The sequence below is a fragment of the Solea senegalensis genome, linkage group LG1 (genome assembly GCF_019176455.1).
Source record: "Solea senegalensis isolate Sse05_10M linkage group LG1, IFAPA_SoseM_1, whole genome shotgun sequence".
Taxonomy (NCBI): Eukaryota; Metazoa; Chordata; class Actinopteri; order Pleuronectiformes; family Soleidae; genus Solea; species Solea senegalensis.
The window spans coordinates 35786991-35814796 of NC_058021.1; the positions used below are offsets into that span (position 1 = coordinate 35786991).

General features: G+C 44.8%; 2 protein-coding genes across 2 annotated transcripts; both read right to left on the bottom strand.

Annotated features, from left to right (window-relative positions):
* Nucleotides 1–2463: 2463 nt before the first annotated feature.
* On the bottom strand, nt 2464–17965 carry xylb (xylulokinase homolog (H. influenzae)). Its single transcript, XM_044051918.1, is given in 22 exon segments — nt 2464–3018; nt 3177–3229; nt 3232–3270; nt 3349–3436; nt 3527–3579; nt 4254–4350; nt 8952–9025; nt 9125–9240; nt 9326–9441; nt 9535–9575; nt 9818–9899; nt 13094–13212; nt 13293–13365; nt 13542–13607; nt 13679–13807; nt 13905–13991; nt 14462–14488; nt 15141–15194; nt 16363–16432; nt 16611–16693; nt 17433–17502; nt 17696–17965. Coding segments are annotated over 22 exon segments (1689 nt in total). The 5' UTR covers nt 17779–17965; the 3' UTR covers nt 2464–2949.
* On the bottom strand, nt 17966–27703 carry nub1 (negative regulator of ubiquitin-like proteins 1). The gene is made up of 15 exons (XM_044051807.1): nt 27563–27703; nt 26715–26839; nt 26463–26630; nt 25211–25275; nt 25060–25124; nt 24820–24987; nt 23523–23602; nt 22012–22118; nt 21746–21932; nt 19253–19360; nt 19016–19168; nt 18808–18954; nt 18648–18728; nt 18385–18571; nt 17966–18298 (listed from the first exon to the last, which is right to left on the bottom strand). Exons 2-15 carry the CDS (start codon nt 26832–26834, stop codon nt 18156–18158), a joined length of 1779 nt encoding a protein of 592 aa, XP_043907742.1. The 5' UTR covers nt 26835–26839; nt 27563–27703; the 3' UTR covers nt 17966–18155.
* Nucleotides 27704–27806: the final 103 nt, after the last annotated feature.

The following is a 27806-nucleotide window of genomic DNA, read 5'->3' on the forward strand; positions in this document are numbered from 1 at the left end:
AGTCGCTAGATTTGTCACTAGTCGCTTTTGACAAAAAAAGTCATCAGAAGTCGCCAGATTTAAATACCTGCTTAAACATGCTTGGAACCTCGCTGTAGCAGGTACTGAAAATAGTACCTGGTACCAGGTACTAGGCTAGTGGTAACGCTACTTAAACCGTGCCGTACCGAGTAGAGCCGGTAGAAATGCGCCATAAGTCTGAGACTGAGGCCGTTTCTCAATATCCATACTTGTGTGTACTTGTGTGTACTTGTGTACTCCTGTACTTGTGAAAACGTCATCAGCCTCAGTCCAAGTGCTGTTCCAATTCTTAAGTAAGCGCACAGCAAGGACGTTCTCAAACCCGGAAGTGTTCTTGCTCCGCCCATTTTTACCAAGTATGCAGCACAGCAGAGGTGACTTAAGCGTACTTGGGATGGCCATGTATCCATATCCATGTATTTCGGCAGAGCATAGCAGCAGATAATAGAAATATAAATCTGAAATAAATATTTTTCTGTGTCCCGGAACAAAGTTTCAAGATCATTTGAGGCGAGAAATTAGTCATTTAGAATTCAAACATGTGGTTTGTGTATGAAGATATGACGTATTTATAATTTGGCAGCGACGTTTGTCGGAGGTGATAAGCTCCGCCTCTCCGGATGCTCGGCGCTCACTGTGCACGGCACAGAGCAGCGTTACCTTGGCCTGTCCTGATGTCATTAGATGCTCGGTGTGATCTATAGATTTGTTGTTGATGTGTTATTTTGTGGAAATTTTTTGACCTGACAGTCTTGAAAGTCTGTATATTATTAATGTTTTATTTATTTTAACTTTTTATTTTAGATTTAATTAAGTCGAACGGTCGTTTTATCTGTATTTAAATATGATACGTAAATATTAGATTGAGATGTAGAGTAGTATATATTTGTACACGTTATATATTTGTAGTATTGTAAAATATAGTATATATGTATATATATACTGCTCTACAATGCTGTAATATATCTATTTTCCATATTGTATTATTTGTATTGTATATTTTAATAGAAATAAATTAATAAATTAAGTTAATATTTAAAATGTGAAAATAATAACAATATATATGCATTTATTAAAAGTATTTCTTATGTTCATTTATCAACAGCGTAGGTGGCAGTAATGAGGCTGCAGCACTTGGCACCAGCCACCATTCAAACAGCAGAACAATACATACATACTTGCTTACTTGAGTATTGAGAAACAGCCACATACTTGAGTACTCCCAGCGTACTTGCTTACTTGGGGATTGAGAAACGGTTGCAGTACCACAAGTGGCCACCTGAAAAAAACGTCTTAAAGGAAGAGGGGGCGGAGCTACATCCAGTTCTTATAATATATCCATGGGACAAACGGACACTGTGTGCGTCTGCATCATCACACATATACATACTGATATGTAAATAGAGCCCCTCCCCCTTCCTACATTAGCATATTAATGTGAACACACACACAGAGCTGATGCACTATTGATTCCTTTGGGATCCAATTATCTCACACTGAGTGTGTGTGTGTGTCATGTGAGGACAGTGTCTCAGCTCATGTCTCCTCAGCTGAACCTCCAGTGTCTCACACACTCACACTGGTCCTGCATACTTATGTGGACCTTCACTCGTCCTACACCTGTGTGTGCATGCGTGTGTCCTTTCAGTCAGGTCTGAGGTTACACCTCAACTCTGATCAAATCAAATCAGCCCACCCCCATACACACACACAGAGCCGCACCTCCCCTGGGCGTGTCATCTGAGGACAGCCCTGATCACCGCCCACCACCAACGTTAATGCCACACACACACACACACACACACACACGGCCTCTGCAGTGACTGTCTCCTCATGTGAACCCACACTGCTCTGCCGCATTACGCGCGCACGCGCGCACACACGTTGTGAACCCCATCAATCGAACTCCATCTCCTGTGGCTGAGGCATTAGTCACCAGGTACACACGTAGACACACACATTCAGACACACACGCATACACATCAACCTGTGGTCTATTATCTGATAACATCACTCTGTGTAATGTCGAGGAGAAGAGAGGAGAACATTTTTTAAATGAACTGAGACAAAATAAAAACTGACTTTGCAACAGTTTAACCACTGAATAAGCAAAAGACAGTAAACAAAGACGAACATCACCCCCTGGTGGATACAGTACATAAACTCCGCCCCCTGTGTGAGTAGATGAGACATAATGTTCTTCACTGGATTATACAGTGAAATACCAGCGCCACCGACTATTCATCGGTCTCACGTCTGTGTCTGTCTGCGTGAGTGAGTGTGTGTGATAATATGCTGATGAGAAGTTTCCAGATGTTTTATTTCTTCACATTTTTATTGTGTGTCACTCTCATTTACACAGATTAAAAACATGTGTTTCATTAGGTCACGGTAACCTTTGACCACCAACTTCATGTTCATCATTAAAACCATTTCTCTGTGTTTTTAACAAGAGCTAAGCTTAGCATGTGAAGCTAAACTTAGCTTATGAAGCTAAATTTAGCATGTGAAGCTAAACTTAGTTTATGATGCTAAACTTAGCATGTGAAGCTAAGTTTAGCATCAAGCTAAACTCTGAAGAACATCTGAAGTTAAACATCTGTCCTCAAGACAAATACATGGACACGGTCAATGAACTGATCACAATGTCCTGAGAGAACTGTCAACACCAGGACACATGTCCACACAGAGACATCACAGCTGCCCAGGCAGAGACATCACAGTCAGAGACAAAACCTGATTTTCATTTGTGAAATTAAACCTAAAATCCTGATAAATGATTTAAAGTTTAAAAATCTGATCTGTGTTATTTCTTTTCCTGTTTATTATTCTTTATCATTCCAGTCTTATTCCGTTTTTACATCAATGATTCTTCTTGAATTCAAACTTGATGTAAATGTTGTCTCTGCTCTGATTGGCTACTGCAGCTCACATGATTCCCTCCTGCACGATCTTCTCCTCCAATCTAGAGAATCGCTTCAACATTGGGGCGTAAACCTGGAACACACATGACATCACCACACACGACATTACCACACAACGTCATCACCATACATGAGATCATCACACGTGTGTGTGTGTGTGTGTGTGTGTGTGTGTGTGTGTGTGTGTGTGTGTGTGTGTGTGTGTGTGTGTGTGTGTGTGTGTGTGTATACCTCCTGAGCAGTAGGGTGCGGTGTTGAGACCAGTTGAGGTTCAGGTGCATTCTGACCACGCCAAAGAAGGAAACACCTGATTCTGCAACTACACCTGAAAAACACTTCAGCCAATCACAGGCTCAGGCTGTGTGTGTGTGTGTGTGTGTGTGTGTGTGTGTGTGTGTGTTACCATGCACTGCTCTGTAGGCTGAACCCAGACAGGCAGAGTTTGACACATCAATGGTGAAAACTGGAGCATTGAACACGTCAGACAAAACCTGTGAGTCACATGACACAAACCTATGAGTCACATGACTTGGTCACCTGTGAGTCACATGACTTGGTCACCTGTGAGTCACATGACTCCCCTGGAGAAGGTGTGTGTTTGAAGAAGCTCCTCCTGTCGCTAAAACTCGGTTTCCTGTCAGTGAAAAACCCCAAACACAGACAAGTTTTATTTTTCTGTCTTTAACATTAAAATAACATCAATTATAACAACATCTAATAGAGTGATGTCATCAATGATGTCATCAGTTAGGTCATCAATGAGGTCATGAACCATGTGTGAATAAAACACCAATAACTATAAAGAGGATTGTTAATAAAAAGGATTGTAAATAAAGAGAATTGTTAAGAAAGACAATTGTAAATAAAGATGATTGTTAAGAAAGAGGATTGTAAATAAAGAGGATTGTAAATAAAGAGGATTGTTAATAAAGACGATTGTAAATAAAGACGATTGTTAAGAGGAGGGTTAATAAAGATGATTGTAAAAAAGACGATTGTTAAGAAAGACAATTGTAAATAAACAGGATTGTTAAGACGGACGATTGTAAATAAAGACGATTGTTAAAAAAGAGGATTGTAAATGTAGAGGATTGTAAATAAAGATGATTGTTAAGAAAGAGGATGGTCAATAAAAATGATTGTTAATAAAGAGGATTGTAAATAAATAAGATTGTTAAGAAAGACGACTGTAAATAAAGAAGATTGTTAATAAGAGTATTGTAAATAAAGAGGATTGTTAAGAAAGACGAATGTTAATAAAGACAATTGTTAATAAAGAGGATGTTAACAAAGACGATTCAAACTCACTGGCGCAGTATCCCAGTCTCTCAGCGTGGACTCTTCTGGACATGAACTGACCCTCTACAAGAGCCCGGACCTCCATCTGAGGACTGAAACTACACACCTGACAGGGACGAGTGAGTCAGTCAGTCTCTCTCTCTCTCTCTCTCTCTCTCCCCTCTTCTTTTTGCTGCTTGGTGGTTTTTGTTGATATTCAATTTTTCTTTTGTGACCACTGATTTTGAGTTGTTAATAGTTTATAGTTTTAAAGTTATTTGTGTTTGACGGTAGCTGCCGTCGGCGCTGCAGCCAGGCAGGTAAATGGCAGCACCTGTAGTCTGCGGGCTGGAGAAACTGACTCGCCGACATGCCGTAAGACTGTGTGTGGATGTCGGCGTGTCAGTGGAGGCGTGTGGCCTGGCTGTGGGTTCAGTCGTGGGCTACGGCAGAGTCAAGTCCGCCTCTAGGATGAACAGTGCTGTCGACAGCACTGACAAAGTTAACGAGCTGGTTCAGAGCGGCGTGGTGGTGGACGGCTCTCTGGTGCAGGTGTTACCTCTGGTAACCTCTGGTAACACCTGCTAAGAAGATTATTATTTCAAATGTTCCGCCGTTTTTGAGTAATGAGTCTCTAATGAAGGAACTGTCGCGGCACGGGAAACTCGTGTCCGCGATAAAGATAAAGATGCACGTCGTGTCTTTCAGGAGACAGGTTTTCATGATACTCAAGGACAACAGATCCGAGTTAAATCTGGCTCTGAAGTTCAGAGTAGATGATTATGATTACACAGTTCATGTCACGTCAGACTCGCTCAAGTGTTTCGGTTGCGGGGCAAGGGACTCTTGGTCCGCTCATGCCCGGGAAGAGCAGGTGACCGCCGGCCTGACGCTGCTGCTGCTGCCGCTGCAGCGGAGCAGCCGGTCAGAGCCGACGGTCCCCGCACAACACACACACAAACCACAGACACACACACGGAGGTACAGAGTGACGCAGCACGCACACAGACAGGGAAAAGCCCTGATGGACAGATTCTCCAGACTGAGTCCTCTGCAGTCAGAGGACAGAAAGCGACCAGTGGCAGAGGCTGCTCTGGACCATAATAACAACAACAACAACAACAATAATAATAATAATAATAATCTGGTTTTAAGTCACAGGGACAGTAACAGTAGGGGGGTCGGGATTCTCTTCTCCAGAGAATTCACACCTTTTAACTTCACTGTAGACGAGGTCGTTCCAGGCCGACTTTTAAAAGTGACTGCTCAGTTTGAGAGGATGAAACTGGTTTTTATAAATGTATATGCTCCAGTTATTACTCTGGAGAGAGTGGTTTTTATAGACACACTGAACCAAACACTTCACAAGTGTTGCAGTGAGGAGTTTTTGTTTTTAGCTGGTGATTTTAACTGCACAGAGAACCCTGTCTTAGACAGGAACCACAGGGAACCTCACACTGCTTCAAAAAATGCCATCAGCAAAATGATCGAAACCTTTGAGTTGTGTGATGTGTGGAGATGTTTCCACAGGAGCCAGCGTCAATACACCTGGCTTCACTCTAGAGGCAACACACTGTCTTTAGGAAGACTTGATAGGTTTTGTTGTTATGAGCATCATTTTAATGTTATTAAGAGCAGTGTGATCAGCCCTGTCGGGTTCCCCGGTCACTCCCTGGTGCAGTGTGTGGTTTTTATAAAGAACGTGAAATGTAGAAGTGCGTACTGGCATTTCAACATCACACTGTTGACCGATAATGGTTTTAAAGAGTCACTCAGCTATTTTTGGTTTTATTTCAGACGGACTAAGTCCGAGTACAGTTCTCTGCAGCAGTGGTGGGACGTGGGAAAGGTTCAGATCAAACAGCTTTGCTTGCAGTACACTCTCAGTGTCACTAGAGACATGACCAGGTCTATGAGAGATATGGAGAGAGAAGTGGTGGAACTACAAAACCAAGCAGACTCCACAAGAGATCGAGAACATATTGAAGTTCTCAAAGTCAAACGCTCAGCTCTGTCCGACCTGCTGGGTTTTCACGCCCATGGTGCCCTGGTCCGGTCACGCTTCCAGAACGTCGCGGAGATGGATGCTCCTTCTCATTTTTTCTTTGGGTTGGAGTGGAAGAGTGGACAGAAGAGACTAATGCACTCGCTGAGGTCTGACAGTGGATTACTACTGCAGGAGGACACAGACATTCGGCAGTGTGCTGTGGGTTTTTATCACAAACTTTATACAGCAGGGCTTCGGGAGGAACCAGAGGTGGCACTGTCATTCCTTGAAGGGCTGCAGCAAGTGACCGAAGACCACAGAGAGAGTCTCGAGGCACAACTTTCCGCCCAGGAGCTACAGGAGGCGCTACAGACTCTGCAGAGTGGGAAGGCTCCCGGCATAGTCTCCCTGCGGAGTTTTATCGAGCCTTCTGGACGGTCATGGGGGACGATCTTCTGTGTGTCCTGCAGGACAGTCTGAACAAGGGACGGCTGCCCCTGAGCTGCAGGAGGGCTGTCCTCACCCTCCTCCCAAAGAAAGGAGACCTGCAGGAGCTTAAGAACTGGCGTCCTGTGTCTCTGCTGTGTACTGACTATAAACTGCTCTCTAAGGTGCTGGCCATGAGACTCAGGAAGGTGATGGACCAGGTCATTCATGTGGACCAGACCTACTGTGTGCCCGGCAGGTTGATATCTGACAACATTACTCTGATTCGGGACATTTTGGACCTCTCTAGTTCATTAGACTCAGAGTTTGGTCTGATTTCTTTAGATCAAGAAAAAGCTTTTGACAGAGTTGAACACCTCTACCTGTGGCAGACGCTGCAGGCTTTTGGCTTCAGCTCAGGTTTCATAGCTAAGATCAAGGTCTTGTACAGTGACATTGAGAGTGTGCTGAAAGTCAATGGTAGATTAAGCGCTCCTTTTAAGGTTCAGAGAGGTGTTAGACAGGGCTGCTCAATGTCGGGCATGCTCTACTCTCTGGCCCTGGAGCCTTTTCTCCACAAGCTGAGGTCTCATCCGTCTGGTCTGTCCTTTGCCGGCTGTGAGGGCTGTTTTAAATCGTCAGCATACGCTGATGATGTCATTCTGTCTGTGAGGACTCAGGATGACATAGATGGTCTCACCCAAACTGCCGCTGACTTTGGGAAACTCTCTTCCTGGTTTTACCCGGGGGCTTAGTGTGGAGAAGAGGAGGACTTAAGTACCTTGGTGTCCATCTTGGAGATGCAGCCTCCACCTCCCACAACTGGGACCTTTTTATTGAACAGGTTGAAGGTCGTCTTAAGAGGTGGAGATGGATTTTACCCAAGATGTCCTTCAAAGGTCGAGTCCTCATCATTAACAACCTTGTGTCCTCCATGCTGTGGCACCGGCTGACGTGTCTGGACCCGCCAGAGAGGCTGCTGTCCAGGGTGCAGGCCGCTATGGTGGTAAGAGGAGGGGGGGCCACGGACTTGTACATCTGCTGCATGCAGCAGGAGAGCAGCGTTCAGACTCCAACACATCCGGCGCTTTTTAACTGGACCCTCGGACTTGGTCTGGAGGCCGGTGGCTCGTGCCATACTGGAGCAGTGTGGTGGACCGGGTCTGGCAGACTCTGTTTTTAATGGATTTACGTGGACTTAACTTGGATAATTTCCCCACCTTTTATAGAGGACTCTTCAAAGTGTGGGGACTCTCTGTAAGGAAAGAGGGCGCTGCGACTCTCTTTTCTGGCTCCTAAAAGAACCAGTGACTCACGGGACACGACTCCACTGTGTCGCAGGACCGTCCCTACTCCGGAAACTGCGCGATGCCAGGGTCCTGACCCTGGGCTGTGTAGTTCAGGTGTGTGGACCTCACCTGGACAATGCTGCTGCTCTGGCCCAGTGTCTGGGGACCAGGTCAGTGAGGGTGAGTGATCTTCTGCTGAAAGACTGGAAACAGCAGCTCACTGATTGTGAACTGACTCTTTTAACAAACTATTGTGACTGTTCAGCTCAGCCTGATCCCACAGACTCTTTCCCCAACATGAACATTACTGGGTTTTAAAAGCATTACTGCAGAGCAAGCTCAGGGACAGAGTGGACACTCCTTGGAGGACCCACCTGTCCCTTACAACAGCTCAGAAGCCTGAGTGGAAGGCTCTGTATAAGCCACCGCTAACTAAGAAAGCTGGAGACCTACAGTGGAGGCTTCTCCATGGTGAGGTGGCTGTGAATGCTTTTATCTCTGTTGTAAATCCAAATGTCACTGATTCATGTCCTTTCTGTTCACTCAGAGAAACTATCTTTCACTGTTTTTTACAGTGTGTCAGATTAAGTCCTCTGTTTCACTTTCTGTTTCAGGTTTTTTCTTTGTTTAATGAAACATTTTCTCACTCTGTTTTTATTCTTGGTTACAAATATGACAGGAAAAAGAAAAATCACTGTCAGTTATTAAATCTTGTAATCAGTCAATCAAAGATGGCCGTTTATTTAACCAGGAAGAATAGAGTGGAGAACAGTGTGCAGATGCTAAACGGATGTTTGTGCGAATGCTGAAGTTATGTTTGGTGAAAGATGATGATTTGTTTTCGGTCAAATCCTGAGTTGATTATTTTATTTATATTTGTTGAATTTCTTCCTCTGTTTTTTTCTCCTCCAGAGCCAAAATGTAATGGATAACATGCTCTGAGCAAATAAAGGAGACTTAAAAAATATCTCTCTCTCTCTGTCTGTGTGTGTGTGTGTGTGAGCGAGCGAGTCTCCCTCTACTAACCTCCTTGTCGTCTGAGTCAAAGCGATGAATTCCAACAGCAGGAGGAGTGATCTCTACTGTGTCAAAATAAAAGCCTGGAGACATAGAGATAAACTGCTGAGACACGGACAGACAGACGAGACTAAAGAGAATGAGGAAAAGAGGGATGAAAGAATGAATGAAGGAAACGTCACCGATGTTCCCGTTGTTCCCAAGGGGCGTGTCCCTCAGAGCAGCAGAGAAGATTTCCCATGATCCTCCAGCACTCTGGTTTTTGACACGTTCCCTCGTCAGAGATCCGTTCTTGAAGCTGACAAACAAATATGAAGGTGCTTTTCCTTTGAAAGGGCTGACAGGAAGTGAATGTTAAATCAATAGTGTGTGTGGCTGTGTACCATAGCAGAGCCATGTACTCGTCACAGAGGACAGGGTTACAGAAGACGTGACCTTCCAGAGCAGGACTAAGCTGCTGAGGCCAAAGAAACACCGTGTCACTGGTCCCCAGACTGACCTGTGTACAAACACACACACACAGATGATAATGTTCTCAAATGTCTTGTTTTTGTCCACAAACACAAAAAGGTTGAGTTCTAAATGAACTCACAGTGATGTCTCCCTGCTGCAGCCTCATCCCTGCCAGAGATGCTGAGGAACACACACACACACACACACACGCACACGCACACACGCACAGACACACACACACACAAACAGTATGACAGCACCACCCTGTGGTGACAGAACTACATGAAGCGCAGGTTTGAGTGAAAACATAAATATGATTAATTTTGTCTTGACTGCATCATGCATTTGTTGGCCCCTTCCCCTCTGATCTCATCTGACTGAAGAGTCATGTGAGATGAAATTAAATGACGGTGACCTCTGACCTGGGTTGTCGCCGGTGAAGGTCACCACGTTGCAGTCTTCAGAGAAACCAAAGCGACGCTCAAAGTAGGAGGAGACTCGACCCTGCAGCACAGAGAGAGAGAGGCTGAGCTCACAGGTCAAAGGTCAGTCACCTCACACACATACACAGGCCGTTTCTCAATATCCATACTTGTGTGTAAATATCATCAGCCTCAGTCTAAGTTCTGTTCCAATTCTCAAGTCCGTGAGCAGCGAGTACTGTTCTCAAACCCAGAAGTGTTCTGGCTCCGTCCATTTTACCAAGTATGCATCGGGTGGTGACTTAAGCCTACTTGGGATCTTTTGAGGCGAGAAATGAGTCAATTAGAATTCAAACATGTGGTTTGTGTATTAAGATATGACGTATTTATAGTTTGGCTGCGACGTTGTCAGAGGTGATAAGCTCCGGGCAGGTAACGCAAGGTAACGCAGCGGGCAGCGTTACCTTGGCCTGTCCTGATGAAATCATGACATTGCTGTCATTAGATGCTTGGTGTGATCCATAGATTTAGTAGTATTAAACATGGTGCCTAATACTTTGTGAAGCTCTGTCCAGAAGGATTTAACCACTGGGCATTCCCAAAAGATATGCCAATGATTGGCTTCCGGGTGTCCGCATAGTCTCCAGCATGCAGCTTCGCCTTTTGTTTTGGTGTAATGAAAAAGCGGACCTAACACTTCCAGCCAAACTCCTGCCATACATGAGAGCTGGTACATTTCCACTGGGGTTGGCAAACGCCGAGCCAATCCTCCTCAGATATTGTTAGATTACCCTCTCTCTCCCATTTTTCCTTAACATATCTTGTACTGTGTGTTTTTTTTAGACAGTAGACCCTTACAAATTCTAGAGATGTCACCCTTATTCAACTTACTTTGATAAGCATCAATAAAAATGAACGATATCGGGTCATTAAGATCGGTGTCCTTTCTGATATGTTCAAAGTGATTACGTACCTGGAGGAATCTGAAAAAATCTGTTCTTTCAAGGTTAGTCTTCTTTCAACTTTTCAAAGTTTTTAAATTGTCCCTTTTCTGTGAGAGAGTAGTATGTTGTTATTCCTTTCAAAATCCACGATTTCAATCCCTTATCAAACATGTTAGGCCTAAATTCATAGGCACACTATTGGATTGTCTGTAATTTATTACTTAATTTATACCCTTTTAATCAAAATTCACTTTTAATGAATTTTGATCCAATTTAATATGGAATTTGTCCCTAAATTGCTTTGTGGGTTGGTAGTTGATGATCAAAATTTGTCAAAATTTATAATAGTCAAATATCCTGAATAACTACCAAATGTTTCTAGAAAGACCATTAATTTGGGGAGTGAATTAGGAGGGTCACTTAAATAAACCAAGGCGTCGGCTGGATATAGTGCCACCTTCTGGTCGCCTCCATTAATGCAGATGACTGTCTAATCCAGTGAGCTAGGGGCTCTATATAGAGTGCAAATAGCAGGGGCGAAATCGGGCATCCCTGTCTCAAACCACTTTCTAGTTTAATAGTATCTGAAAGGTAACCATTTATTTTTATCCGGACTGATGGTTGTTGTACGGATCCCTCTAATAAAAACGTTGTCCATGCCAAATCTTTCTAAAACTTTATAAAGGAAAGGCCAACTTACCGGGTCAAAGGCCTCTAGACTAACTAAACAAGCTTCAATATTATTATTTTGGATATGATGTATTAAGTGTAATGATCGCCTGATGTTGTGAGTCTGTCTTTGGAAGATAAATCCAGTCTGATCATTGCGTATAAGCTGAGGAAGAACCTTGTCCAGTCTTCTGGCGAGGACGGTTGTATAAAGCTTGTAGTCAACATTCAGCATTGAGATAGGCCTGTATGAACTACACTCCAATTTAATTTTTCCCTCCTTGAGAATGACGGAAATCACCGCCTCATTCCAAGATGGGGGCATTTTATTATCTATTAATGTCGTATTACAGGCTTGGAGAAGGATTGGCACCGACTCAGTTTTAAATGCTTTATACCACTCCAAGGAGAAGCCATCTGGGCCAGGTGATTCGTTTGCTTCCAGGGTGGAGATGGCCCTATTCAGCTCTATCTCAGTTATAGGGGCTGTTAATATTCCATTTTGTTCTTCTGATAAAGCAATGTAATTTGAGAGATTTTAAGAAGTCATCAATTTGCTGGTCACCTTCTAATTGGGGTTCTGTATACAGGCATTTGTAGTATTTTCTGAATGTTCTTTGTTTTTCTTCTTGTTTATATCGTATAGTTCCAGAATCTATGTCCCTTATTTTGTATATAGTGTTGTCTGCTCGTTGCTTTTGCGGTTTTCTCGCAAAGATTTTTTTGTGATTTTTTTCCTGACTCATAATAAGTTTGTCTTGTGAATATCATCTTTTTTTCAACTTCCTCTGTGTATACTTTATTTATTTCGTCTCTAGTTGCTTTTGTTCTGGTTAGTGTTTATAGTTTTTGTTCTTTTGTTGTGTCTCAAGATCTTTCAGTTCTTTATTAAGGTCTATCAGTCTTAATTGTTTTTGTTTCTTTTCATAGTAACAGAATGATATTATTCTCCCTCTAACAACAGCTTTTAAAGTATCCCAGACCGTAACTGAGTCAACCTCTCCATTATCATTTTCTTCTAGAAACGTTTTTATTTCTTCTCTCATTTGGGTTTTGAATCTTGGATTATTTATGATATTTGTGTTTAACTTCCACAAAGTTCTACCCGGATTATCGATAATGTCCACAGTGCAGAAGAGGGGGTGTTTATTTTGTTTTTGATGTAAATGTTTTGACCTGACAGTTTGAAAGTTTGTATATTATTAATGCTTTATTTAAATTTAACTTTGAATTTTAGATTGATATTAAAGTTGCAAAGTTGTAGCTGTATTTAAATATAAAATGTACATATACATATACACACACACATGTATATATATATATATATATATATATATATATATATATATATATATATATATACATATATACACACATATATACACACACACACACATATATATTTTTTTCCACATGGCATTGTATATTTTATTAAAAATAAATTAATAAATTAAGTTAAATATTTAAAATGTGAAAATAACAATATATATGCATTTATTAAAAGTATTTCATATGTTCATTTATCAACACTGTAGGTGGCAGAGATGAGGCTAAAGCACTTGGTTAGGGCCATTCAAACAGTAGAACAAGGAAGTAGCTGCTGTTCCAATTGAAGAATCCTACTTGCCAGTACATCCTTACATACTTGAGTATTGAGTCTCACCAGAACTGATGTGGAGGGCAGCGGCACCCCCAGCAGGCTGTCAAGGTGAGGAGCCACAGCGTCCAGACAGAGCTGAGACCAGGTCCTGGTCCTGATGTCCAACAGGTTCATCCCTGAGCCTTATCAGTCAATCAGTCAATCAATCAATCAATCAATCAATCAATGTGTCAGTAACAGAGTTAGAGTTCAGTTGTCGTACCGTCGCTGTAGTCGATGTCAGCAAAATCCCCGAGGAAGAGAGAGGCAGCAAAACTGCTGACTAATGAAATCCTCTGACGAACACACACACGCATGCAAACAGACACACACAATTTTTTTTCTTCGTAACTAACAAATGACAAAAATCAGATTTGTCCAAAGCTGAAGTTCATCTGTGATCTTTGTTCTTTCTGCTGATGTTACTTTGTTACTATCCCTGCAACAATATCTTTACAGAGGGGTCACTGACCTCAGTGTTGTGGAACTCCTCTGGTCTCGTCTGACGCAGTTTGGCGATTTGGTTTCCTGTGAAACGCTGTGGGTGGAGTCAAAACATGAGTGTTCAGTTTGTTTTTTTAAACAAACTGAACACACACACACACTGACCTCATACGCTCTGGATCCTGTGATGTCTGCCAGCCTGTGAGCGCCCCCTACTGTTGCCTGCAGGTCCTGACACTGCTGAGTGCTGCTGGAGTCCATCCATACTGGAGAGTGACACACTGAGAAACTGTCCTACACACACAGACAGATATGAGGTTCTGCCTTATCACACACACACACACACACACACACACACACACACACACACACACACACACACACACACTACCTGCAGCAGTAGGTGTAGGTCCAGGTCTGGGTCAAGCTGGTTCAGAGTCTCACGAGCTCCTCGTCTCCAGAACACACTTCCATGTTGCTGACACACAATCACACATACAGATGTTTTACTGTAAACTTCGCCAACGTCTGTCCCTGAACACACCACACACATCTGTCCGTGAACACACCGCACACCTCTGTCCCTGAACACACAACACACGTCCACATCTGTCCCTAAACACACCACACACATCCACAACAGTCCCTGAACACACCACACATGTCCACATCTGTCCCTGAACCCACCACACATGTCCACATCTGTCCCTGAACCCACCACATACGTCCACATCTGTTCCAACACATACGCCACATCTGTTCCTGAACACACCACATACGCCCACATCTGTTCCTGAACACACCACATATGTCCACATCTGCCCCTGAACACACCACATATGTCCACATCTGCCCCTGAACACACCACACACATCCACAACCCACATCCACATCTGTCCCTGAACACACCACACGAGTCCATGTTTGGACATGTGACCTCTGTCTCACCTGACCGCTGCCTGACAACGCTCTGACCCGCAGAGAAGTCAAACCCCGCCCTCTTCATCACACACACACACACACACACACACACACACACACACACACACACACACACACACACACACACACACGCAGCAGTAGGTGTAGGTCCAGGTCTGGGTCAAGCTGGTTCAGAGTCTCACGAGCTCCTCGTCTCCAGAACACACTTCCATGTTGCTGACACACAATCACACATACAGATGTTTTACTGTAAACTTCGCCAACGTCTGTCCCTGAACACACCACACACATCTGTCCGTGAACACACCGCACACCTCTGTCCCTGAACACACCACACACGTCCACATCTGTCCCTGAACACACAACACATGTCCACATCTGTTCCTGAACCCACCTGTCCACATCTGTCCCTGAACCCACCACATACGCCCACATCTGTTCCTGAACACACCACATACGCCCACATCTGTTCCTGAACACACCACATACGCCCACATCTGTTCCTGAACACACCACATACGTCCACATCTGTTCCTGAACACACCACATATGTCCACATCTGTCCCTGAACACACCACACACATCCACAACCCACATCCACATCTGTCCCTGAACACACCACACGAGTCCATGTTTGGACATGTGATCTCTGTCTCACCTGACCGCTGCCTGACAACGCTCTGACCCGCAGAAAGTCAAACCCCGCCCTCTTCATCTTATCCATCAGCAGGTCCAGAGCCTGAGGAGAAACAAACCAATCAGGAGGGAGCCTGTAGCCAGTGAACACAGGCTACAAAGTGAGCCAGCTCACTGACAGTGGCAGTTTCTCAATATCCATACTTGTGCGTACATGTGCGTACTAGGTTCTGTTCCAGTTCTCAAGTGAACAGCGAGGATGGTTCTCAAACCCGGAAGTGTTCTGGCTCTGCTCGTTTTACCAAGTATGCATCGGGTGGTGACTTAAGCGTACTTGGGAAGGCCATGTATCCCAGAATGCATTTTGGCAGAGCATAGCAGCAGATAATACAAATATAAACCTGAAATAAATATTTTTCTATGTCCCGGAACAAAGTTTTAAGATCATTTGAGGCGAGAAATTAGTCATTTAGAATTCAAACATGTGGTTTGTGTATTAAGATATGACGTATTTATAGTTTGGCAGCGACGTTGTCGGAGGTGATAAGCTCCGCCTCTGTGGATGCTCGTGCTCACTGTGCCTGGCACAGAGCAGCGTTAACTCGGCCTGTCCTGATGAAATGATCCGCTGGCTCAGACATCGCTGTCATTAGATGCTCGGTGTGATCCATAGATTTGTTGTTGACGTGTTATTTTGTTTTTAATGTAAATGTTTTGACCTGACAGTTTGAAAGTTTGTATATTATTAATGTTTTTCTTTATTTTAACTTTGAATTTTAGATTTATATTGAAGTCGCACGGTCAATGTATCTGTATTTAATTATTATTTATTAAAAATAATAATGATAATAATAATATGTAAATATACACACATATATACACATACATACATACATACATATATACTATTCTACAATGCTGTAATATCTATTTTCCACATGGTACTGTATATTTTAATAAAAATAAATTAAAAATGAAGTTAAATATTTAAAATGTGAAAATAATAACTATATACATGCATTTATTAAAAGTTTTTCATATGTTCATTTATCAACACTGTTGGTGGCGCTAATGAGGCTTAAGCACTCGGCGCCACCTGCCATTCAGACAGTAGAACAAGGAAGTAGCTGCTGTTCCAATTGAAGAATCATACCTGTGTACTCTGTACTTGGCAAGTATGTACTTCAGGTGTACTTCTCAAGTATATCCTTGCATACTTGAGTATTGAGAAAGGGCCTGTGTGTGTGTGTGTGTGTGTGTGTGTCTCTGACCTTGACCCACATCAGCACAGGAGCGGTGACGGTCAGTCTGTCGTCATGGAGATGGACGCCTCCCTCAGTCCTGGACACATCACCATAAAAAAGAGCTAAAATTAACTTTCAAAAGAAAATATTTTAAAAAAATAACAAAACACCACTGTTGCCATGACAACGACAGAGAAACTCGTGGACTATGATCATCAGCATTAGAGTGTGACTGCATTGACTTTCTCCTCCTGCAGGTGGCGCTGTGGTCTTACCTGAACTCGGGCAGCTCGGAGTCAAAGTGAACATTGCTCTGATGAACCACGTGCAGGTTTCCGTCGATCGCGACCACCTTCAGCTTCAGTCATCGATAAAACAAAACATCACGTGACACCAGAGAACCTCACTGAGCCAGCAATCATCACTTCACTTCCTTCGGTTTTCAAAATAAAACGCAACAAAAGCCTTCACTTTAAGTCGCTGATATCTACATGACCACGTGTTTGTCTCACTGTGTATCTTTATACTCTCCCACACTAAATCTCATAGAGAATATCAGTGATTTTAACGTCACAGCATTTACATTATATTACATGTCATTTAGCAGACGCTTTTATCCAAAGCAACTTACCATTGCGACCACGATGTCTTTCGCACACAGGGTACCGGTCTTAACCTCTGAGCCACCCAGTACACAGAAGTTGTTGATCCACTGCTGCCTCTATCACTAAGTTCGCATGTCTTATTTTGTCACTTCGGCATCTAAAATCCTTTGTTCAGATTGACCTCATTGACACAAAGTGACTACACGAGGCAGCAGAGGACCAGCAGCTCCTGTGTCCCCAGAGCTAAAATCTCTGATTTTCTCTATGAGCTTTGGTGTGGGAGAGTGAGATAAATAAGTGATCATGATCAGTTTCACTGGTGTTTAAATCATTGTAAATGTTCCACTCATCAATAACTGGACAAAGTAACGCCAGGAAAACACGTGCGTGTGATGGTGTCCCGTGTGAAGCTGAAAACGTTCCGTGCTCGCGCTCATGTGCGTACACCACGTCACCAAAGCCGGAACCTCGGGATCGACAACCGAGTTTTACCTGCTGAGTGCTGAAGTCAAAGCCCAGGTACAGAGGAGAGTCCTGCTGACAGGCCGCCATCTTACAATGACTGAGAGACACCGCGAGAGAGAGAGAGAGAATGTGTACACATTTAAAGACACACACACACACACCGAATGTTAATGTTTAAAGGTACAGTATTTAATATTCATATTTGGTAGGTTTGATAGAATATTAGCGTTAGTGTTTTTAATAAGTTGTAAATTAACTTTAAAATAAAATGTTCTTAAAGATTGACTTACTTTACACAAGGGTCATACTTTATGGAGGCGGCCCATCTTGTCTGCAGAAACTCACTGTGCTTCACATGCTTTAAAATACTCATGTAACACTGTGCCACAAGGGGGCGTCACAGTCATACAGAGACCATGATGGCTTGCACACATCTCTATCGCCCCCTGATGGCTGACTGCAACATAAGCCCCTCCCCCTCCATGACCAAACAAAGGCATCGTTGTTGGTTTTTATTGTAAATTTCACAAGATTCTGGTTTTCATTTGTTTGTTTAATGAAAAAAAATGGAAATAAGGGTAAGAAAAAAAAAAAAAAAATTAACCTTCATCGTCCATCATGAGGCCACTGCTCATCATCATCATCACATGGAAACACAGTTAAATACGAACAAACAGCCTCAGTTTAAAGATCTGAGTCTTCTCACACAAAAAAGTACACTTTTAAACTTTGACTGTGAGTGTGTGTGTGTCAGACTGTGTGTGTGGACACTCTGTTCAGGTATGTCTTCATGGTGTTGATGAGGTCGCTCTCCTCCTCAAGAGTCAGGTCCAGATAATCGTCCTCATGATGAGAGAGATCCTCCAACACTTCACTGACCAGCTGCTCATCCTCTGTGTACACACACACACACACACACATTTTGTGAAGCTAACTGTAGCCGTGCTCTTATTTTGAAAGTTCTGTGTCTGCCTCTCACCTTTGGATGGGGAAGAGGTGGAGGACGAGGAGGTGGACGGCTCCTCAGAGTTGGGGGAGGCTGAGGTTGAGGGCGGGGACAGGAAGCCGTTGTTGTCCAGCAGCAGCTGAGCTGCTGATTGGACGTCGCCTCCCGTCAGACGCAGCGCGGCCTCGGACGCTTCTCTGTCAAAACCCAGATACTGCAGCTGCAGACAGACAGGAAGTGTGGTGTGACACACTGAGAATGTGTCACATGAACGTTCAGCTGTTGACAGGAAGTACCTGGTTGACCTTCTCTGGACTGGCGGTGGACGCCTCATTGTCATTGGTGGCCTGAGCCGCCTGACTGGCGTCCTGCAGGATCTGAGGGAGACACACAAGCACACGTCACATGACTGATGCTGTCACTCACTGTGGCGCAGCGTGACGACCACACACTGACCTCACAGGCCCGGTTAACGTCTCCGTTGGCGCGGTGCAGGGCAGCGGCAGCGTCCCTGCGGGAGAATCCCAGCTCAGTGAGGACGGTGATGTCCTCCGTCCTCTTCCTCCTCTTCTGACGCTCTTGCCACTTCAGCTCCTCACGCTCCTGAAAACAGAGACACGTTTGTGCAGCTGACGTCCAGCTGACATCCCGCTCCTGGACTCACCTGTCTGCGGTTGGTGATGTGGGCGGCGGCCTCCTGCAGGTCGCCTCCACACGCTCGGAGCCCGAGGCGAGCCTCACGCTCAGTGAAACCCAGCGCCATGAGCTGCGCCATTTTGTCAGAGTCCAGACAGAGACGAGCGAACAGAGACTCCACCTGAGGAACACGAGCATGACTCTACGTTTATTCACTACACTCACAGGTCACATGATCACAACCTGTTGCCGTGGTGACGGTCACCTTGGTCAGCTGATGTTGAGCCTGAGCATCGTTTCCTTCGATGTAGAAGAGGAGACACTGGAGGAGATAGAGACGCAGGAACAACACTTCTTCTCTGCCTGTGTTACCCTGACAACACAAACACAAACACACACACACAGGTCATCTTTTCTGCTCACTGACTTCAGTACTCATGTGTGTGTCTCTGTGTGTGTGTACCTGGATCAGGAGCAGTCTGTGTGTGTTGTGTGTGTGTACCTGGCTCAGGAGCAGTCTGTGTGTGTGTGTGTGTGTGTGTGTACCTGGATCAGGAGCAGTTTCTGTGTGTGTGTGTGTGTGTGTGTATACACCTGGCTCAGGAGCAGTGTGTGTGTGTGTGTACACCTGAATCAGGAGCAGTCTGTGTGTGTGTGTGTGTGTACACCTGAATCAGGAGCAGTCTGTGTGTGTGTGTGTACACCTGGCTCAGGAGCAGCCTCTGTGTGTGTGTGTGTGTGTGTGTACATACCTGAATCAGGAGCAGTCTGTGTGTGTGTACACCAGGCTCAGGAGCAGTCTCTGTGTGTACACCTGAATCAGGAGCAGTCTCTGTGTGTGTGTGTGTGTGTGTGTGTGTGTGTGTACACCTGGCTCAGGAGCAGCCTCTGTGTGTGTGTGTGTGTGTGTGTGTGTGTGTGTGTGTGTGTGTGTGTGTACACCTGGATCAGGAGCAGTCTCTGTGTGTGTGTGTACACCTGGCTCAGGAGCAGCCTCTGTGTGTGTGTGTGTGTGTGTGTGTGTGTGTGTGTGTGTGTGTACACCTGGATCAGGAGCAGTCTCTGTGTGTGTGTGTGTGTACACCTGAATCAAGGCAATCTCTGTGTATGTGTGTGTGTGGGTCTGAATGTCTCTGTGTGTCTGAAGTCTGTGTGTGTGTGTGTGTGTGTGGTGCCTGGATCAGGAACAGTCTGTGTGTGTGTGTGTGTGTGTGTGTGTGTGTGTGTGTGTGTGTGTGTGTGTAGCTGGATCAGGAGCAGTCTCTGTGTGTGTACACCTGGCTCAGGAGCAGTCTGTGTGTGTGTGTGTGTACACCTGAATCAGGAGCAGTGTGTGTATACCTGGATCAGGAGCAGCTGTGTGTGTGTACACCAGGCTCAGGAGAAAGGAGAGTCTGTGTGTGTGTGGTGTCTGCTGTGAGAATCTCAGAGTGTGTGTGTGTGTGTACACTCAGGAGCAGTGTGTGTGTGTGTGTGTGTGTGTGTGTGTGTGTGTGTGTGTGACACCTGAATCAAGAGCAGTCTGTGTGTGTGTGTGTACACCTGGCTCAGGAGCAGTCTGTGTGTGTGTGTGTACACCTGAAGGGAAGTCTCTGTGTGTGTGTGTGTGTATGTCTGATCAGGAGCAGTCTGTGTGTGTGTGTGTGTGTGTATGTACATTGATCAGGAGCAGTCGCTCTGTCTGTGTGGGTGTGTGTTTACCTGATTAGGAGCAGTCTGTGTGTGTGTGTGTGTGTGTGTGTGTGTGTGTGTGTGTGTGTGTGTACACCTGAATCAGGAGCATGTGGATCAGGAGCAGTGTGTGTTTACCAGCAGTCTGTGTGTGTGTGTGTGTGTGTGTGTGTGTGTGTGTGTGTGTGTGTGTGTGTACACCTGAATCAGGAGCAGTCTGTGTGTGTGTGTATACCTGATCAGGAGCAGTCTCTGTGTGTGTGTGTGTACACCTGGAGCAGGAGCAGTCTGTGTGTGTGTGTGTGTGTACCTGGATCAGGAGCAGTCTCTGCATGTGTGTGTGTGTACGTACCTGGATCAGGAGCAGTCTGTGTGTGTGTGTGTGTGTACCTGGATCAGGAGCAGTCTGGTGTGTGTGTGTGTGTCTGTCTGTGATGGCTCAGGAGCAGTCTCTGTGTGTGTGTGTGTGTGTACACCTGAATCAAGAGCAGTCTGTGTGTGTGTGTGTATGCACTGAGCAGTCTGTGTGTGTGTGTGTGTGTGTGTGTACATTGATCGCAGTCTCTGTGTGTGTGTGTACCTGACCAGGAGCAGTCTGTGTGTCATGTGTCTGTCTGTGTGGGGTGTGTACCTGGATTAGAGCAGTCTGTGTGTGTGTGTGTGTGTGTGTGGAAGGAGCAGTCTGTGTGTGTGTGTCAGTCTGTGTTTGTGTGTATACCTGGATCAGGAGCAGTCTGTGTGTGTGTGTGTGTATGTACCTGGATCAGGAGCAGTCTCTCTCTCTATCTGTGTGCATGTGTGTGCACCTGAATCAGGAGCAGTCTGTGTGTGTGTGTATACCTGGATCAGGAGCAGTCTGTGTGTTTGTGTGTTTACCTGGATCAGCTCTCTCTCTATCTGTGTGCATTTGTGTGTGTGTATCTGGATCAGGAGCAGTCTCTCTCTCTCTCTGTATGCATGTGTGTGTGTGTACCTAGATCAGGAGCAGTCTGTGTGTGTGTGTGTGTGTGTGTACCTGGATCAGGAGCAGTCTCTGTGTGTGTGTGTGTGTGTGTGTGTGTGTGTGTGTGTGTGTGTGTGTGTGTACCTGGATCAGGAGCAGTCTCTCTCTCTGTTGTCCGTAACACTGACAGAATCCGTCCTCTGCTCTCTGCAGTCGAGTCCTGCCGTCGTCCAGACAGCTGAGCGCCTCCAGAGCTCGGTAACACCACACGATGTCCAGCTGCAGGACTGCAAAGTTATCTACACACCTGAGTAGGGATGAGTCGCACACACTGGACACACACACACACACACACAGAGTCAGCGCTCCTGTATGTCATTGATGATGTCACTGTGTGTGTGTGTGTGTACCTGAACTGTTGGTCAGCCTTCAGCAGGTGACACAGAGCGCTGTCATACTGTTTCTTCTTCATCAGAGAGCGACCTTTCTCATGGAGACCCATGGCCAAGATCAGAGCCTACACACACACACACACACACCCACATTATATACATAAATAGACATACATATATATATTTATATTAGGGATGCACGATATATCGGCATTAACATTGGTATCGGCCGACATTTTTTAACATATCGGCATCGGTCAAATGAGTAAAACTGCCCCAATTTTAACAACCGATGTTTATACCCGTCTAATTGCTGTTTGTGTATGTGTGTCGGGATGGGGAGGCCATGCGGCATTTGTTTGGGCATATGACAGTGTCAGTGACGCAAGCGCAGCACAAGATGTGTGTGTGTGTGTGCTGAGGAGAGAGAATGTCAATGGTGTGGGCGTTTTTTCAGGGTGTCGATAGAAGATACGCAAAAAGCATTATGCAACACTTGCAAAGTCGAAGTAATGCGAGGAGGGTTCCGCGTCAAGTCATTCAATACAAACAACAGCAGGAAGCTAACGCTAGTAACATTAGGCAGCAGACAAAAAAGAAAGCAGCGCAGCTGGGACTCGACCAAAGGAAGACATTGGCCAGGGCAATAACGATCAAGGTAATGGAAATGATTGCTCTTGACAACCAGCCGAGGGTTCAGACGGTTGATAGAGCATATTGAACCCCGCAACAACCTGCCAAGTCGGCGCTACTTTTCCGATGTTTTGCAATTTAATAAATATCTGGTTGCCATGAATACTGTCAAGTTTGATAAAGTATTTTAACATGTTTTCTTTATTATGGCAGCTCTTAGTAGAGCTCGTCAGGTATTGTTTCTCATATCTGTTGTGTAGTTTTATTGTTAAGGGAAGTGGCGCGGTTGTTGTTGCCGGGAGGAAGGGTTGTTGCCTTGATTTACGTACGCAGTATAGACGCCCTTATCTCGGTTACAGTAACTTTGGCAGGGTATTATTTTTATTTATGTTCATGTTTGTAATTTATGATCCAAACTTTCTCACAGGAGTTTAGTGAGTTGAGGGAGTTAAACTGTACTTTAATTTAGTTACACACTTGCTACAAGTGGTAAAGGTTTCTAAAAACCTTTACTTGTAGTTGGTTACTTGTGTCTCATGTGACCTTGTTATTTGGAGGTAAAACATGTTTTGAAAATAAAGGAAGACATTGAAAAATTCAGCTTGCATGATTTTCATTCTGTACAAACTTTTATCATCTCACAAACCTTTTTTTAAAAACATATATCGATATCGGTAGATATCGGTTCTCGGCCATAGCAGCAATGTTAATATCGGATATCGGTATCAGCGGAAATAGTCATATCGGTGCATCCCTAATATATATATATATACACATATATATGCACACACACACACACACATATATGTATATATACACACATATATATATATATATATATATGTAAATAATGTGTGTGTGTGTGTGTGTGTAGACGAATGTGTCTGTGTGTGTACCTTCCTCTCAGTGGGTGGGATCTTTAGTGGGTTTCCTCTCTGGTCTGCAATCTCCAGGAAGGGTGTGTCTTCACTGCCGTCTGAAACACACAGATCATCTTCATCAGTACAAGTAGTTATCTTCGTCAGTGAACTGCATTTAAAGAATTAAAACCTTCTTTTTGGATAAAGCTGATAGTTAGAACTCAGAGAAGCATGAAGCAGCGTCTAAACTTAGAACTTCCTGCTCCTGGTCTTTGTCCTCTGTCTTGCCACCATTTTTCCTTTCACCCCAACCAGTTCAGGCAGATGCTGCTCATCTTCTGGCTCTTTTCCACCTGTGGTCCCAGCTCTCCTCTCAGTGAGCGGTGAGTGAGCACAGTGAGTGAACACACCTATCTGTGGTCAGTGAGCAATGAGTGAGCGGTCAGTGAGCAGTGAGTGAGCGGTCAGTGAGTGGTCAGTGAACGTACCTCTCTGTGGTCAGTAAACGGTCAGTGAGTGAGTGGTGGGTCAGTGAGCAGTGGTCAGTGAATGTCTATGTGGTCAGTGAGAACACACGGTGAGTGAACACACTCTGTGGTCAGTGAGCAGTGAGCGTCACTGTGGTCAGTCAGCAGAGTGAGTGAGTCAGTGGTCACTGTCAGTGAGCGGTCAGTGAGCAGTCAGTGAGCAGTGAGTGAGTGAACAGTCAGTGAGTGAGTGAGCGGTCAGTGAGCGGTGAGTGAGTGGTCAGTGAGCAGTCAGTGAGCAGTGAGTGAGCAGTGAGTACTGAGTGAGTGAGCGGTCAGTTTAGCTGTGTGTGTGTGTATATGTGTGTGTGGCGCGTATGCTAGAATGCGTGAAACGTGACTCTGCCTTGCTCAATCTTAATCGCTTACCTCGTTATTAATCCGCCTCCTCACTAGCTGTGAGCCAGTTGGGATTACACAGTTTATTCAATCAATGCATAGTAACGCACCGCATTTTACGTCCAGTAATGTTAACGGCGTTGTAACGACGGGAAAAGTAATTAGTTAGATTACCCCATTACTGAAAAAATAACAGCGTTAGGTAACGGCGTTATTCCAAACACTGGCGGTGAGTGAGCAGGTGAGTGAGCGGGTGAGTGAGCGGGTGAGTGAGCGGGTGAGTGAGCAGTGAGTGAGTGGTCAGTGAGCAGTGAGTGGCGGACAGTGAGCAGTCAGTGAGCGATGAGTGAGCGGTCAGTGAGCAGTCAGTGAGTGGTCAGTGAATGAGTGGTGAGTGAGTGGTCAGTGAGTGAGCGGTCAGTGAGCAGTCAGTGTGCGGTCGGTGAGTGAGCGGTCAGTGAACACACCTCTCTCTGACAGGATCTGGAAACCCTTGTGTGTCCTCTGCAGACTCTCACTCTGCTCTTTCTTCTTCTGCTCTTCTTCTCTCATCTGTTGCTTCAGTTCAGCGTCGCTCACCTTCAGCACCATCACTTTACTGTGGTTCTTCACTCCCTGCTCATCCAGACGCCGCTCTGCACACACACGCACACGTTACAGAGTGTCATGGGTCGATGGGCTGATTGATCAGGTGTGAGTGACCCCACCTGGACACAGAGTTTTCCCGTTCAGGATCAGTTTGAAGAATCTGAGGTCAAAGTCTTTTCCAATCCTACGACAGAGACACACACAGTGTGTGTGAGCAAGTTTGTGTGAGCGTGTGTGTGTGTGTGTGTGAGCATGTGTGTGTGTGTGTACCTGTCTAGCACCTCCTGAGTGGACACGTCCAGTCTCGTCTCCAGGTAATTCTTTGTCTTTGGATCCTGAAACAAACAAAGTGATGAACAATTAAGTTTTTGCATTAGCAGCCATGTGGGTAGAGAAATGTTTTTCATCATTATGGTCACATAACCACGCAGAGGTAAACAGGAAGCATGGACAACACAACAACCCCACAGATTAGGGATGTCCCGATCCGATATTGATATCGGATATCGGTCCGATGTCAGCCAAAAAAACGAGTATTGGATTATATCGGAGTGCCTCTAAAATCTCCGATATAAGTGCTCCGATACAACAGTCCATTCCGCTACAGCACTTCTATACAGCAGCGCCCGTTGTGATCTTGTGGGCTCTGCATGTTGGATGCATGTAGATCACATGATCACAACAACAGCATGTGTGTGCTACTGCTGTTTCAGAGGTAAAACATTTTTCTATAACCTCTGAAAACAGAGGCTACGAAGCCACACAGCGAGCGCGAGCTAGCCGTTAGCACCACGCTAGCTTATCTTGAGGCAAGCTGCTAAAACAATATCATTTCATAAACCAGCGCCATCTGTCGACTTTAAACAGCCTCCGTTTATATATATATATATATATATATATATACACACACACATATATATATATATATATATATATATATATACACACACATATATATATATGAGCTTTGTGTGTTTTAAATGTGTCCTGAACCTCCACACACAGAATTAAGTACGTCTGCGGGGCCCGTCCTTGGGCTCCGGGTTAACTGCGGGACAAGTCGCTCACTCTGTGTGGGTTGGGCTAATCCTAATTAACACAGCTGCTCTGAAAACACCCCCATGAGCACTTGGTACTTTCCTCCTGATGATTGAACCACATGAAACTATGAAATTAACATGGCAAAAAATCCAATATTCTTATGTTGAAGGTTAAAGTTGATGTAACCATTGCTTAATAATAAATGGGTCAGTTTTTCTCATACCTACTGTTGCTGACTATTGTTCTCTGTTTAATTAATCACTTGATCAAGACTATTCTAACATTCCACACTACAAAATAAGTCATTAAAGTATGTATGATTCGTGCTGATAGCGTATCAATATCGGCCAATACTCAAGGCTGCAATATCGGTATTGTATTGGAAGTGAAAAAGGGACATCCCTACCACAGATTTCAAAATAAAGGTCTAGGTTAGTGTTTTGGTGGTGAGCATCTGCGGTGACTCCACCCCCTCTCCCACCTTCCTGCTCTCTCTGGGCAGCAGCAGCTCCAGCGTGGCCACGTGTGTCTCTCTGTACGTCTTATTTCCTTTCCCTCGCCTCACCGCCTGGATTCTGATGGACTCCAGAGCGCCACCTACCTCTGACACAGACAGACACAGCAGAGGAGCGTAACGCTCCACCAGCTCCTGACAGTGGAAATGTTTTTATTTATTATTGATACATTTAAACTTCTCTCTTGTGATCAAATCAAACACCCGTTTCCTCATCACCTGCATGTGCTGCGCCCCCTGCTGCTCGCCACCGTCCTCGGTGTACGGAGGGTTCCACAGCTGGATCTTCTCCTGCTTCAGAAGGTTCTTCAGCTTCGCCTCCATGTTTTGCTCCGCCATCGTCGCTGCAAGAGGTGGAGCCACGGGGACACAGGAACAGGAAGTAGAAGGTGGTGGAGCGAGGACCGGCCACCGGACGTGTGGACAGAAAATATTGTTACTTTAAGGACAGACGTGTAAGTCCTTGTTGATTTCACCAACAGGACTTTGAAATTTCGATTGGTTTATTCTTGTCTTTGTACTTCATCTTATTTTACACTTGGCTGAGATCAATAAAGTCTCATTTAATTTAATTTAAAAAACCAGAGAAGACAATGGTTTGAATGATTTTGAGTTTATCACTAATTAATTGGCTGCCATAAACGTCAATTTGATCACTGCTCTGAAAATGGCTGGCAGCCAAGTAAAGACACACTGGAAATAAGACAAAAGTATATTTAATGTTTATCATGTTTTCACATTTACTCTCTGATCACGTGATCACTCTTTCACTTTCCGCGTGTTTATGACTCGGCTAAATTAAAGATTTAAATGTGTTCCGTGTCAAAGCAGAATCCTTTAAAAGGCTCAGCGAACGCATCATTCGCAGTGACGTCACTGTCATCGATGACATTAACAGTTATCGTCACTCAAAGTTAGCCATTCGCTGTGCGACGTGACTGTCATCGACGACATTAACAGTTAGCTTCACTCAAAGTTAGCCGCTAGCTTCAAACTCGAGCCTCTTCCCCGGAGTTCCCCCCTCTAAAGCCGCCATATTTCCGCTGCGTCATGTTTCAGTGACTCACCTCAGTGTCACGGAACACGGACACGAACAGCTGCGTGGATTTGGACACGCGTGAAACCTCCGCGAAGCGTCCGCGTCTCCGCCGACGTTGTTGTTGTTGTGGGTTTGCGGCAGTTTGTGCTGACGTCACTGAGCAGGAAGAGGCGTCACTCTGGGTTTCACGAGCCGCTCAATGCAAGCCACGCCCACCGGCACCCAAAACACTCATCCTCCAAAACAAGAGATGATCTTTGTTTCAATAAAAT

Excerpts from the sequence above, each read along its gene's own strand:
- nub1 (XM_044051807.1), bottom strand. The coding sequence starts at position 26,834 with ATGGCGGAGCAAAACATGGAGGCGAAGCTGAAGAACCTTCTGAAGCAG. Across the intron at positions 19,169-19,252 it reads CTCAACATCAGCTGACCAAG|GTGGAGTCTCTGTTCGCTCG; the intron begins GTGACCGTCACC and ends CGTGTTCCTCAG. Across the intron at positions 18,572-18,647 it reads GTCCAGAGAAGGTCAACCAG|CTGCAGTATCTGGGTTTTGA; the intron begins GTACTTCCTGTC and ends GTCTGTCTGCAG.